Source organism: Sturnira hondurensis, unplaced genomic scaffold, assembly GCF_014824575.4.
Source record: "Sturnira hondurensis isolate 20B ecotype Veracruz unplaced genomic scaffold, ASM1482457v3 Scaffold0011378, whole genome shotgun sequence".
NCBI lineage: Eukaryota > Metazoa > Chordata > Mammalia > Chiroptera > Phyllostomidae > Sturnira > Sturnira hondurensis.
This window is the reverse complement of record NW_028084009.1, coordinates 2,023,530-2,037,312: the sequence shown is the minus strand read 5'-3', so window position 1 is coordinate 2,037,312 and position 13,783 is coordinate 2,023,530. Positions and strand designations below refer to the sequence as shown.

Sequence of the window (13,783 nt, the reverse complement as noted above, 5' to 3'; positions counted from 1 at the left end):
GAAGCCAGGCAGGTTGCTATCAGAGGCCTCCTCTGGGCTCCTGGGGCCCCAGCCCTGTGCTGCCTGCTTCCTGTCCTGGCCACACTGGTGGCGACTGTCCATGCTTCATCCCTGTCCAGCTCCATGGCCCCAGGGCCTAGACCAGCACCTGGGGGCAGTGGGTGCTCAGCTCTTGTTTTTGTTCCGTGGACGGGCGAATGGACGGATGGGCTGTGACTCGTAAAGGCCAAGGATGTAAACTCCCAAGCATGTGCCATCCTTCGGGCTCATGCTCTGAGATCTCCTTTTGACAATGACAGTGGCCTCTGGCTTCCACAGTGCCTCACCTCAGGCCAGCGGCCGCAGCAGAATTCCTTGTGGGTCATCCAGCAGACGCGTGCTTTCCTGCCGTTGTCTGGAATGAATCAGCCCCCAAAGGCAAACACAACAAACAGCCCCCAGAACCATGACAGCGGCCACCCCTCGAGTAGTGCCGACTACGTGCCGGGCACCATCCTTGGGGCGTTCCATGTGCCACCTCATTAATCCTCATACCAGCCTGGCAGTCAGTGTCCGCTCCCCGCACAGGGAGGCACAGGCAGTCCCCCAGGGTCACATCACTAGGCCTTGCCTGCGTCTCCCCTGAGGGGCTGAATGCCCATGACAATAAGGTGACCTGTTTTCCCAATGAGACACATGCTCTGTGGTGAAGCACTTTATAGATATGACGTCAGCGGAGTCTCACAAAACCCCCGGGAGGCTGGTATTTAACAGGATTCCGACTTAGAGATGAGGAAACCAAGAAGGGAGTGGTCAAGGCATTCCAAGGCCAGAAGCAGACCCGGGCTGATGCCAAACGCTTGGTGTTTAAGGGCTCCGTGGTCCCGTTTTTCTGGTTTCCTGCCGCGGGACCACCCAGCAAGACGGCAGCGAGCCGGGCTGGAGAAGAGGGCTGTAGCCCCTAACAGAGCCAGCGTTCCGCAGGGCTGGGGGTGTGTGTGAGGGTCGGGTCGGCGCTTGTCCCCTCTCCACCCTGCTTTTCTGGGCCCCCATCCCCTCCGTTCTCAGTTCTCTCCATTGTAATGGACCGGCCCAGGGACCCGTCTCCCCCAAAGCCTCTCTGTCTGGTGCCCCTGGGGCCTGACGTTCCAGCGGCTCCAATCCCAGCCCAGACTCTCCATCCCTAGGTGGTCTGCACTGTCCCCCTCGCTCCTGCGCGCGCACACACCCCGTTAGCACTGTTCTCTCCGTCTGGCCTGTGCCTGCTGTCCCACCGGGGGCTCCCTCCCGCCTTTACCCGCCTTTCTTCAAGGCCCAGCTCATTCTCATCTCCTCTTAGAAGCCCCTGGACCTTTCCTGCGTCTCCATCATCATTTCGAGAGCATCTGCTCTATGGCCGCTCCCGGGCCAGGCGGACCGTCTGCCCTCAGGAGGCAAACACCCAGTGAGTGAACGCAGGACTGTCCATGGCGATTGAAGATGATGTTAACCGTGAGGGACTGAAACAGGAGAAAGGGGTTTCAGAGGACTTGGTGTCTGTGTGTGAGTGTGTGAGTGTGTGAGTGTGTGTAGGTGGGTGTGCTCGTTTCCTGTGGCCGCCATCCACAAATGACCACAAACCAGGGGCTTAAAACGACAGAATGCATTCTCTCACAGCTCTGGAGGCCGAAAGCCTGAAATTGAGGTGTCGGCAGAGCCTCGGACTTTGGTTCGCCCTGCGGGCGCTGCTGGGTGAGGGTCTTTGTCTCTTGCCGCTTCTGGCAGCTCCTGGAAATCCATGGCTGTTCCTTGGCTTGCCATTGCATCACTCTACCCCCTGTCCCCACGTCACTCAGCCTTCTTGCTGTGTGCAGGACTGTCCCCGGCTCCTAAGGACCCCCGTCCTTGGATGAGAGCCCTTAAGCCTGATGGCCTGGGCTCAGCTCCATCACATCTGCAAAGGCCCAATTTCCAAATAACATCACAGGCATAGGCACTGGGGTTAGGACTTGAACCTGTTCTAGGGGGAGGGCCTCCATTTAACCCACGACAGGAGGGACAGCAACTTCAGACTGGATGGCCCCTTCTGGTCTGAAGGGAGGTCTTTCTTGTGGACCTCGGACCGGTAAGGCATCAGCTGGTAAAACATCTGGGGTCAGGCATTCAAAGCAGAAGAAACCGTGAGTGCAAAGGCCCTGAGGGGAGACGTGTGTTTGGGATATTCATCCAGTGACCAGCAAGAAGACATGTGGCTGGAACCGAAAGGGGGGTGGCCATTGGGACAGGGGACCAGATCATGGACGCAGGCCATAGCAGGTTCACGCAGGATCTTTGTGAGCAGTTGGAAGTCCATTTGCAGGGCAGTGGGGGAGGCACTGGGGGAACTTTAAGCAGCAGGAGTATGACCGTGTGAATCTTCGGAAGGATTGTATTGACCATTAGGTGGAGAACAGCCTCTAACCAGGTAAGTGTGAATGCTCAGGATGCTGGTGGGCAGCTGCTGCAGGGGCCAGGTGAGACCCGGTGGCTGGGACCCCCGAGCGGGAGGAGGGGAGCGGGATACTCCTCAGCCACAGTGCATTCTCCTTTGCGGTTCTCCAAAGGCGTTCCCTCCAGCCCCGCGGTTCTGCAGGGTTGTTGCCTTTGACGCCCAAGGGTAGAGGCTGTTAGTTCTGCGAATTTCATGAACAAACCCCTGCGGACGTGTCTTCCTCCCGGCCCAGCCCGGATTCCCCCTGTCAGCTCCCCTTCACCCTCTGCTATCGCCGGGAGTCATAAGACTTTTCTTTCGCGTTTCATCTCCGTCCAAAAATGTTTCTTAGCAAATCCACCCTCCACTAATAGCCCAGGAACAATGTGACTCAGTAATGAGTATCAGATTTCTGTGGGACAAAACCATTTCTGTGGTGGCACGTGTGACTTTTAAAAGGAACACTGCAACCTCCTCTGTGCCCCAGTGGGGGTCGTAGTGACCCCTACACATGGGGGGGTCCACAGGGCATGTCCGCAATGCTCTCAGTGTGGAGAAAGGGGCCTGCCGACCTCCGCTGCCATTTTCCCTGTTATTTCACTGTTTTCAAGTTATTACCTTCCTTCAGCCTAATGACCTTCAGGAGACTTTCCCGAAGGGGATCAACCCTTCTCCTCCAACTCCCTGGGGTCCTCTCTGTGAGGTCTGGACCATCTACTTCTTCTGCCCTTGACCCAGTGGGTCCAGAGGTGTTTGTGGAGGGCGTTCTGGCTGCAGAGAAAAGTCTATCCTCTGTGTCGATAAGACACGCTCATGTGCAGTCGAAAGTCGGGTAAAGAGCTTGGGGTGAAGTATCAGAGACGCACTCCTGTGTGAAGCCTTTTATGTGCTCAGTGAATGTTCAGGGAATTCCAGTGAGGTCTTGACGGAAAAGAAAGATCGAGAAGTCAGAAGCCGTGCCATGTTTGGGGAGGGGGTGGGCGGGGGCTGTGGTCGAGCTGAAGGGAGCCCTGATGGAGTCAGCTTGCTCGTCCTTGTCACTCCCTGGTTGCAAGACTATGAAGCTGACGCAGATGTGAGAATGGGCCAAGACCGCGGCAGGGGAGGAGGTGGAGATGAGGCAGACGCGTTGGTGCTGGGGGTGCTGTCATTCAGGGGACAGACTGGTTGACGGGAGGGTGGCAGTGCGGACGGTGAGAAGGCAGATGGTTGAGAGAGTTGCAGGGCTGGGGGGGGCTAACCTGCTCCTTCGCTCAGGAGGAGGCGCACCTCCCCAGGGTCGGGGTTGACATCCCCTGTTTAATGAAAGACAAGGACAACAGTTTCAGGCCAAGGTGAGTGTGCTGCCCATGAGTCCTGGTTAAATGTCGGTTCCATGGGCAGAGGGGACCTTGCTGTGAAGCTGGGCATGACAAGGAGAAACAAAACCAGGTAGAAGGAGGCATAAACCCAGAGACCAGGGTCTCACACGCTCATGGGGCCAGACAGGGACAGCTGGGTGGGGTCGATGGGGACCTGGAAGGGATGGTCTCTACTCAGCTCCAGGGGACTGGTCTCCATCTGCTGTGGCCAGATCTTCCCGTTTCTTAGGAGACATTGGACATTTGGATGTTTATATGAAATCTCTCAATTAGAGAAAAAATGTCACTTAAGGTTTTTTTTAAGATTTTTTTATTTATCTTTAGAGGGGGAAGGAAGGAGAGAAGGAGAGAAACATCAATGTATGGTTGCCTCCTGTGAGTCCCCTGCTGGAAACCGGCCCACAACCCAGGCATGTGCCCCGACCGGGAATCGAACCGCAGTTGTGTGGTTCGGAGGCCCCCGCTCAATCCACTGAGCTACGCCAGCCAGGGCTCACTTCTGATTTTTAAGAAAAATCACAGGGCAGACCAGACATAACACAGAGCAGGGCAAAAGTAGGTCCCCAGTGGCAGAGGGCAGTACAGCAAGGGGAGAATGGCAAATGATGCCAAGGGGGGTGGGGGCGCTGCCTGGGGAGGCCAGGTGTTTGCAGTCACACTTAATGGAAAGCCAAGAGGGATGCTGGGCCGTCTGTTTCGAAAGGACCCTCTGGCTGTTCCTTGGTGGCAGAAGCAGGGAGGGGACCACTGTGGTCGTCCAGGTGACAGGTGATGGGGACGTGGGGTCACTGGGGCAGGAAGAAGGGCAGTGACGTGGGGGAGAAATGGCTGGGCTTGGGTTACATTTTAAAGATGGAGCTGCCCGGGTTTGCCGAGGGTGTGTGTGTGGCTGGGAGCAGAGGAGCCCAGGGTTACTCCTGGGAGTTTGGCCGGAGAACCAGATGAAGGTGCAGGCAGGCAGTACCTGAGCTGGGAACGCGGGGGGTGTTCCAGAGGACACCAGGGTTTGGTGGGGACACGTTCCCTTTGAGATGCCTGTTGGATACACCCATGTGGAGATGTGGGGTGGGCAGTGGGACACCTGAGCCCAGGTTTCAGGGGAGAGGTGCAGGCTGTGGATAAAAATGAGCTTTCTACCAGTAGGGGAAAAGGAGGGTGGAGCTCTGGGTTGCGGGCCCTTCCAGGGCCAAGTGGAAGGGGCCTCAGGACTCAGAGCCCCCGGGAGTGGTGCCGAGGGCCCAGGGCCCATGCTCCTCAGGTACTTCTTTTAGGTGGGACCAAGGTAAGCTGAGTAGTTTCCCAAAGGAACACACAGAGTGCTGTTCTCGGAAGAAGAGGGAATGATTCCGGGTGGGCAGCACCAACCCATGTCCACTAGAGCGGAGGCATTTAATCATTATGGGCGGGGAGGCGAGACAGGGCACCGGGAAGACAACGCCAGGCTTTCTGCTGGTGTACCGCACAAGGGCAGGCTGGTGCGTTCTTTACTCCTGGCCAGGTTTTGGGGCTGGGCTTTGGGGCCTGTCATCGGGACTGAGAGCACCCATTTTCTTGATGCTTGGCTGTAAGTATCCTCACCTGCGTTACCTCCCTCCCCCACCTAAACTTACTACCCACCCCTTTGTTGCATACCCCCCCACCCCACCCCCACCCTGGCATAGCTGTGCTGATGATTAGGGACCAAAGAAGAGGATTTCTTTAAAGTCTGACAACTAGAAAGTGCTTCCCAACACTCTGAAATTGGTGAGTCCTGAGCCAGGCCCTGGTCCCTGGAGTGGAGTTTGAGTGTAAAGCAGGGGTGCTCACCCCTGGCCGCACCTGAAATATTCTGATCACGGCTGGCGTCTGGCGGGGCCATTCACCGGCTCTCCAGGAGAGTCTAGTGTGCAGCTTGGGCTGGGCAACCTAAGTGCAGGGAAACCTGCTCAGCATCTCTCCCCTTTGCTTCGGGATTCGAGTGGGAGGAGGGTGGAAGCGGTAACCTGCGGACGGCTGCATCCTGTGATCTGTAGCAGCGCCAGGCCCCTAGCAGGTGCCCCAGAAATATTTGTGAAGTGAATGACAAAGGATAGCTTCGCACACATCCCTCAGTGGAGCAGAGATGCCCCTCCCCACCCCAAGAGTGCATATTCTTCATGCCTCTGATTCACGGGGAACGGTGGGGGCAAGTCCCCACACAAGGTCAAGCTCAGGACATCCCCGAACCTCTCCCACCCACTCTTCCAATCCAGTGATTCTCAATGCCGGCTGCACGTTAGATTCATTGGAGGTCATAAAAAAAAAAACCCAGAAAGCAGCTTTTCCATGTTTTCATGCATTAGGTTTTGATTGAAACCTGAGCACAAGCGTGTATAAAAACATCCCAGGTGCTTCTAATGTTCTGTTAGGATAGAAGACCACTATCCTGATCTTTTCTGCCTCCATGAGTCTGTTTTCTGACTTCACCTAACTCGTCCCAGAGCCCTGGGATTGTTTTATGAAGGGATGGCTCTGCGTTTTTATGTGGTGTCCCCCAAACGTCCCTGTTCATAACATGCACCTTGGGTGCTTGCTTAAAAATACACATACCCCAGCCTCTACTCCAGACGTCTGGAATCAGAGTCCCGAGCCAGGGGGCCTGGGAAGCTGTGTTTCACAAGCCTCCAGGTGTGCTCGTTACCTGCCACAGCCCTCCTCACTCACTCACTCAGCCTGCAACAACACACCAAGCTCCTGCTGGCTTTTGCTTTTTTGGTTCCCGCTGACAGAACAGTCTCCCCCGCCCCCCTCCTCCCGTCCACCAGGTTCCTGCAAATGTCCCCTCCCCAGAGAGGTCCTTTGTGACCACAGAAGTCTCTGAAGCCTCCCCAGTCCATGCCACACCCCTGGGGAGTTCTCTGCTGACACCCTACAGGAGGCCGTCTCTGCTCTCCCCTGTGCTGCCTTCATGCCTGTCCCGCACCAGAACCCGAGCTTCTCCCGGGCTATGGCCCCTCCCGTTCAGGCTGTGTCCCTGGCACCTGGCACGCACCACAGGTGCCTGGCCAAGAGGTGCGGATGGGGCCTGTGATTTGAGTGTCTTCAATTCTTTCCCATATCCTGGGGAACTGAGTTAGGGGTGAGCAGGTGACTGACGCCAGATGCAGATTATGCCACAGCTGTGGGCTCTCAGAGGCACACAGAGTTACAGGTTTGCCCCCTTGGGGAAGAAAAGAGGGGAAAGACTGGCATCAGCTGGTTACTAGGGCAAAACTACAAGCGGCAGCAGTTTTCTTGTCTAGATTCTGGGTGGGGTAAAGCCAGCAGCACTCACTCCTGCAGGGTGGCAGGCAGTGGCCTCCCAGAATGGCTGTGCCTCAGCGACAGGCTGTTGCCCCCAGCCGGTAGCTAAGCTGGGGACCAGGGCAGCAGGCAGACGGCCTCCTTCCTGCGGGGCGCTGGCTAGCCTGGGCTGCCCGCCTCCCTCTCCCTCCCCTGGGTCCCTGGGTGGCGGCCCCGCCCCCGCTGGCCTGGCCGCCCTGTCCCCGCCTCCCCCCTCCCAGGGCTGCAACAGGTGCCTCCCCGAGCAGGAAGCTCGAGCTGCGCCGCTGCGGCTGCTCAGCTCTCCAGGCGCGTCCAGACCCGCTGAGCTCCGCGCGCCATCCCAGACCCCGCGGCCGTCCCCACGAGGACAGTGACCCCCGCCACTTCACCTGCCTCTCCGCCTGCTTCCTGCCACTTTGCCAGCCCCAGCGAAGGGCCCAAGAGAAAGCTGAGCCTGCCCTCGTCCCGGCCCCGCAGCCCTCCTGTCTCCTTGCGCGCCATGGAAGCCTCGGAACAGCAGCTAGACCCCGACGGAAGGGGCGCCTTGGGCCATGAGCCAGGGGACAGCCCCCAAGAGGAGCTGGACTTCTCCATGCTCTTCAACTATGACTATATGAACCCTCCTGAAGGTCGGTGGAGGCTCCCCCCGGCCTGGCCCCCCAGCCTGGGCTGGCGCTTGGGCCTGGGGAGTCAGCACAGGGCCCCTTTGCTCCAGATGTCCCACTTCTGGGGGGCTTGGTGAGGGGGTGCCTGTCCCCAGGTGAGAGGGAGGGCGTGCGGCGTCGGGGACTGCTGCCACCCTTAGGGGGCGGTAGGCGCACCCTTGCCTCATAGAACGTCAGTTTCCAATTACTGTGACTTCTCCCCGAGGGAGGAGGTAGCAAAAGGTGGCAGGGGGCTCAGTTGCCTTCGTGTCTGCTGGGTAGCCAGAGGGCAAAAGAAGTGATTGATTCCCCTTTTGGGGAGGAGGCCAGGAAGCCAAGGAGTGGAGTTATGGGAGGGGCTGGTGCTCCCAGCGGTTGCGCCTAATAGTCAGGGCAGGTGAAAGCTGATCTCCCCGCCTCTGCAGGGACCGGCGGCCTTTGTTGGGGACTTTGTGATGAAGCTAAGGAAGAGGGTGTCTGTGTCTAGTGCTGCAGTGTGGTTTGACTTCGCTGTCAGGAGGTCGGCCCATTTCCTCCCTGGGTGGTGCTGCGGCCTTTGCCAATCAGCTCAATCGGCCTAAGCTTATTTGCACCGTTCCCACCCCACAGTCCTAATGGGTGTGGGGGCTGGGAAGGGGGGAGGGGGGAGGGGGTCCAGCGGGTAGAGGGGGAGCTGGCCTGTGGATTCAGCCAGACTCTGCCCAAGGAACCTGCTTGTCAGTCAGTGCCTTCCGGTGCCCTCTGCCGCCAGGGGCCGGGGACATCCCCGGCCTGGGCTGTCACTTCACGTGTTCAACGAGAGCCTTTGTCAGAAGGAGGAGGGGGAGGCCATACACCCAACCTCGCTGTTTTTCTGGTTAGCAGGTTGTCTTGGAAAAAAACACAAAAAAACCCAACCAGGCTTCCTGAGTTTGATAGCCGAACTGAGCCAATACTTGTTGCAGCCTCAGGGGCAGGCTTACTGGTAACTTCCAGAGGAGCTGGGCCCGGTGGTGGCCTGCGGAGGGCCCGAAGGGGTTGTGCTGCGGACTTGTGTAGGCAGCACGCTCCCCCGCCTGGGTGGTGGGTGGGGGCTCCCCATCTCCCAGAGACGACGGATAAGCAGATGGATGCGAAGTTTTAGTTACCCTTGCATGTGTCTTCGCTGGCCACCTTAGGTGAGAGGCTTGTTTCGACCTCAGGGGTCCCCGTCCCTTCCCTTGGATACCAAGTGAAGACAGTAATCAGTAATTACTCTGCATTTTGGCTGGAGATGGAAATAATCAGCCGGCACGACAGACCCGTCTTCTTGAGTTGCAATCTGGAGGCCATCCTTGGCTTTGAAAAGATATGATTTGGAATCTGCACATGATCCCTTTAGCATCAGTGGTCTTTCTGTTCGTGAAGATTAAAGTCATGTTTTGCAGGGGACTAATCCATACACCCCTCCTGGATTTATAATCGGCTAACTTTTTTTTTCTTTGGCAGGGGGGTGATTTCCGGGGAAATAGTTTCCAAGCCAAATCTGATGGGAGGTGCTTTTTATAGTTTTTCTTGGCAGTGGTGTTTAGAAGCTCCCAGATGGGTATCTAAATGACCACAGCGAAAGCCCTGGAATCAGGTTTTCTTTTAATAAACTATTTTTTGGAACAGTTTTAGATTTACAGAAAAGTTATGAAGATAATACAAAGAGTTCCCATATACCCAACACCCACTTTTCCATATTGTAAACATTTTACATTAGTTTGTATTAGCATCGTTATAATGAAGGAACCAATGATGATACATCATTATGACCTAAAGTCCATACTTCATTCAAGTTCATACTGTCTTTGTTTTCTATGAGCATGACAATTTTGAGGAGCATTGGTTTGATCCCACAATTAGGGTCTTTCTAATGTATTTCTCGTGGTGAGACAGGGGGCCTGGGTTTTGGGGTGGAGGAGCACAAAGGTAAGGTGACCACCTCCATCACGCCCTGGCTAGGGTCCCTACTATCAGCTTTAGCACTGCTGACATTGACCTTGATGATCTGGCCGAGGAAGGGCGTGTCAGGTATCTCCACAGTAAAGTCACTCTTTTCCAAACTGTGCCCTTTGAGAAGAAGCTCCTGGGTACCACTTGGTATGAAGGATGGGGAATTATGCTCTGGGGTGTGTAACAGTGACACCTTGCTGGGAGGTTGGTGGCAAAAACTCCAAAGGGACATCACGAGCCTTGAGAGGCTAAAGTGAGTTGCTCCAGATGTGGGTCTGGCTCTGGCTCACCCCTTTCTCTGCTTCCGGGTGGTGGAACTCCCCAAGGGCCCACACTGGTCCTAATCTTGCTCTGGGCCTTTGTCTCAGGGGACAGTGTGAGGGCGAAGCGTGTGAGGTGTTACCCGTAACTCTGGGCATGAGCTTGGCGAAATCCAAGGAAGGAGAAAGGCTGCTAATGGGGCAGATGTCAGAGATTGGTGAAGGTAACTTAGGGAATTTCGGGGAAGTCGTGCTTGCTTGTTTTATGGAGCCTTGGCATTAGGCAGACGTTCATTAGCTCATGTGGTAACTCCTCCAACCCTAGCCGGCAGGCATGGTCATCACCGCATCAATCGGAGGAGGACACTAAGACGCAGAGAGGGGAGGGAATCTTCCCCAGAAGTCAGAGCTGGTAAATGGCAGGGCTGAAATACGAGCCTGCAGACCTCCTCCAGAGCCTGCATTCCGGAGGATTCCTCATTCCCTCCTTGGGTAGGAGACACGTGTGAAATGGTTTGTAAGGGGCCTCTGGTACCATGACAACACTGGGATTTAAGTCAGTTACCAACAGTGATTTTGGGCAAGTCATTTAGCCTCTCTGAGCCTCTGTTTGCCCATCAGTCAAATGGCTGAAGTAATAGTACTTACCTCATAAAGCTCTGTGCCTTGGATGAGTTAATCCATTAACAGTGTGATTTGCTACTAGCATTTTGTTAAATCCTTGATTTTGTTAATAGAGGTGCTCAATGAATGTGAGCCATTATTCATTTACTCATCCAACTAACTGTGGAGTACCTATTCTGGGGATGTAGCAGAGAAGAAGAATTGGCCCCTTCCTTCATTGAGCTGGACCCTCTAATTGTTTTCTCTTGTTTGATTGCACTGGCTGATATCTCTAGTAGTATGCTCATGGCCGTGGAAATGGTAGGCATCCTTCCTGGTTTCTGATCCCAGCAGGAGAATCTCTAGCGTTGGCTTTAGGATTGAGGTGTATGTATTTAGTTATGTCAAGGAAGTATCCATCTACTCCTATTTTTTTGAGAGTTTTGATTAGGAGCGGGAATTGAACTATATTAAACCTTTTTTTAAAATTTTTTTTAAAGATTTTTATTTATTTATTTATCTTTAGAGGGGAAGGAGAGAGGGAGAGAAACATCAATGTATGGTTGCCTTTTGTGCGTCCCCTGCTGGGAGTTGGCCTGCAGGGAACAGGCCTGCAACCCAGGCATGTGCCCTGACTGGGAATCGAACCTCGATCTTCTGGTTCACAGGCTTGCGCTCAATCCACTGAGCTACACCAGCCAGGGCTTATATTAAACCTTTTAGCATCGATGGAAAAGTATGGTTTTGTTCTTCTTAGATCTTTGTATGTTGACATCTATCCAAACATTGCTGGTATAAACCTTACTTGGTGACTGTGTATTTTTTTCTTATGGTGGTGGCATCCACCTTGGTTTAACAACATTGAAAGATTTCTTTCAGCCGTATGCACAAGTGATATTTGTCTGTAATGTCCCTTTTTGTGTGCTGTTGGGTTTAAGCATCTTTTATTTTCTGTGCTCAGGAACAATGTATTGTTGGGGCTAACCAGTTTTCGAGGTTGTGATAGAATTCCCCCGTGAAGCCATCGGGACCTGGTGCCTTTTGATGATGGTTCCCAGATCGCTTTGTCTATTGCGTCTGTGGGAAGTGGTCTGTCTACATTTTCTGTTTCTACTGGAGTCAGTTTTGGTAAACTGCCTCTAAAGAGATTATCCATTTTATCTGTCTAGACTTCTAAATTTATTTGCCTAGAGTCATGCAAAGCAGATTCTTATCTTTTTTCTGCTGAGGGAGATGGCTGAGTACATTTTAACAGGAGGAATGGGGACATGGCTGTGGGAGTCCTGACCAGGGCTCCTGTCCCCACCTTAGACGAGGGTGATGCTGGCTTTTTGACTGATGAGAAGTTTAATTCCATGTGTGTGCTTGGGAGTTCAATGGATTCTTATTTCTCCTAACTGCTAACACATTGGGAGAGACAGATGGGTACTGGGAATCACCTCCAGAGACGCCAGATGTCCTCTGGGCTGGGTTGGGGACTGGCATATTGGGAATGCTCACTTCTGGTTTGTCTCAGTGGGTCTGGTACACCCCTCCTTCGATTCCTGGTAAGCTCATGCACATGTCTCTGACTTTGCCCTTGCAGAAGGGAAAACAGACTCCGGGGCATTGCTCATAGAGTCTGTTTTGGTGATCCTTACACTTCGTGGGTCACAGACCTTTGAAAGCCGATGAGAGTCATGGGTCCCGAATATACACCCACTGTTGGAGCCCCCACACACCCCTACTGTGCACGAGCACATGCCCCCTACAGCAGGGCCCCTTCTCCCTCCACTGCCTTTTCTCCCATTTTCAGGTAGAGTCACACACAGTCCCTGCTGTGGCCCATTCCCTGATGTCACCTGCACTTCAGTTCAGGAACACCTGCTCTCAGCCCACTCACAGGGGACAATTAAAACCTCATTCTCTCAGCAAACACTCCCTGAATGCTGGTTTGGTGCCAGGCCCCGTGGGGGCACAGAGACGGATTAGACATGGCTCTGCCCTCCTCTGGCCCCCAGGCCTCTGTGAGACACAGCCCAGTCAACAAACAGGGACAAACGAGGTGCTGGGATAGAGTATCAAGGGGTTGTTTTGGGTGCTTACTAAAAATAGAGTTCTACGCTAAGCAAGCAGGTTCGCCAACATGTGACATTCAGAGACGTCGTCTGTGTCAAGTTAAGGACAGGCCTTAATAAGCCTGCTTGTACAAACAGTGTCTCCAGGTGCAGCTGGAGAGGGGCAGGGAGGCCCAGAATTGTCAGGGAGGCAAAGGAAATGGAGAGGAAGTTGTCTGAAGCATTCTTCACTGTAGAACACATGTTGGCCCAGCTTCCAGATTCAAAGCCCTCTGTGTTTGAGGTGGCCTTTGATTTTGAGTGGGAGGGGAGCCCTTAAAACCTTACAGCAGTCTCTTATTTGACCGAATGGAGGTTGGTTCCCAAGGCTTTGTAGTTCTGTAAGGCGATGGGGTTGAAGTCAAAAAACGCAGCGTTGGTGGCCAGGGGCTATCATTCCTGGCTGCACATTCGAATCTCCCAGCCATGCCGGGACCGGTGAAGTCATCAGGGGTCGGTTACCTTCCTGGATGTCTGGTGGCAGCGATAAGTCTCCAAGCAGGGCCTTGAACCCAGGCAGGTGGGGTCCTGAGTTCCCTCCCTCAGTACTACAACTCAGCCAAAATGTCGCCAATTCCAGCTTCGATGGAGCCCCAATGTAGGAGTCACATGGGGTGCCTTCGCCCCGACATGTGATACTTACCTAGTTATCAGTGGTATGCTCTTTGCCGCTCTCCTAATGGGATTATACTCATTATGAAATATGCCGCAAAAATAAAACATGGAGAAAGGACAGCACAGAAATAGGAGTTCGGCTGTTTTGCTATTTCTTTCTATATCTCCTTGGAGTGTCGGGCATGCCTCCTGGGGTACATGTTCCCCCAACTTCAGAGGCCATTGGCTCAGCAAGTCAGAGCACTAGGTCTGAAATTGGGTGACCCTGACTTGCAGTTCGGACTTAGTTGCCTTCTACCTGCATGACCTTGGCCAAGCAAAAGTACCCAGCCTTAGCAAACATACAATTAATAATTGTCAAGTAAATGGAGGACAAATTGCGTGGTTCCTTGTTAATAGTCTGCCCAGGGGCACCTGAGTTCGAGTCTCTGGGCTCTGTTTTCTCATCTGTGAGATGGGGGTGGTGATGGCCGGGCTCGCCTGCCAGGGCTCACGTGACAGTTCCATGAGATGGCGGGGTCAGCACGCCAGTGGCAGG

General features: G+C 54.3%; 1 protein-coding gene across 3 annotated transcripts in view; it reads left to right on the top strand.

Moving 5' to 3' along the window:
* The first annotated feature begins 7,324 nt into the window (after nucleotides 1–7,324).
* The window catches only part of NFATC2 (nuclear factor of activated T cells 2), a 128,841-nt gene continuing 122,382 nt past the window's right edge, over nucleotides 7,325–13,783 (top strand). For 2 of the 3 annotated variants that reach the window (XM_037059906.1, XM_037059907.1), the window contains exon 1: nucleotides 7,325–7,700. In XM_037059906.1, the coding sequence (XP_036915801.1) occupies nucleotides 7,571–7,700 (130 nt within the window). In that variant the 5' untranslated portion in view covers nucleotides 7,325–7,570. The remainder of the gene's footprint in view (nucleotides 7,701–13,783) is intronic. The other variant, XM_037059908.1, reaches the window with a different exon arrangement.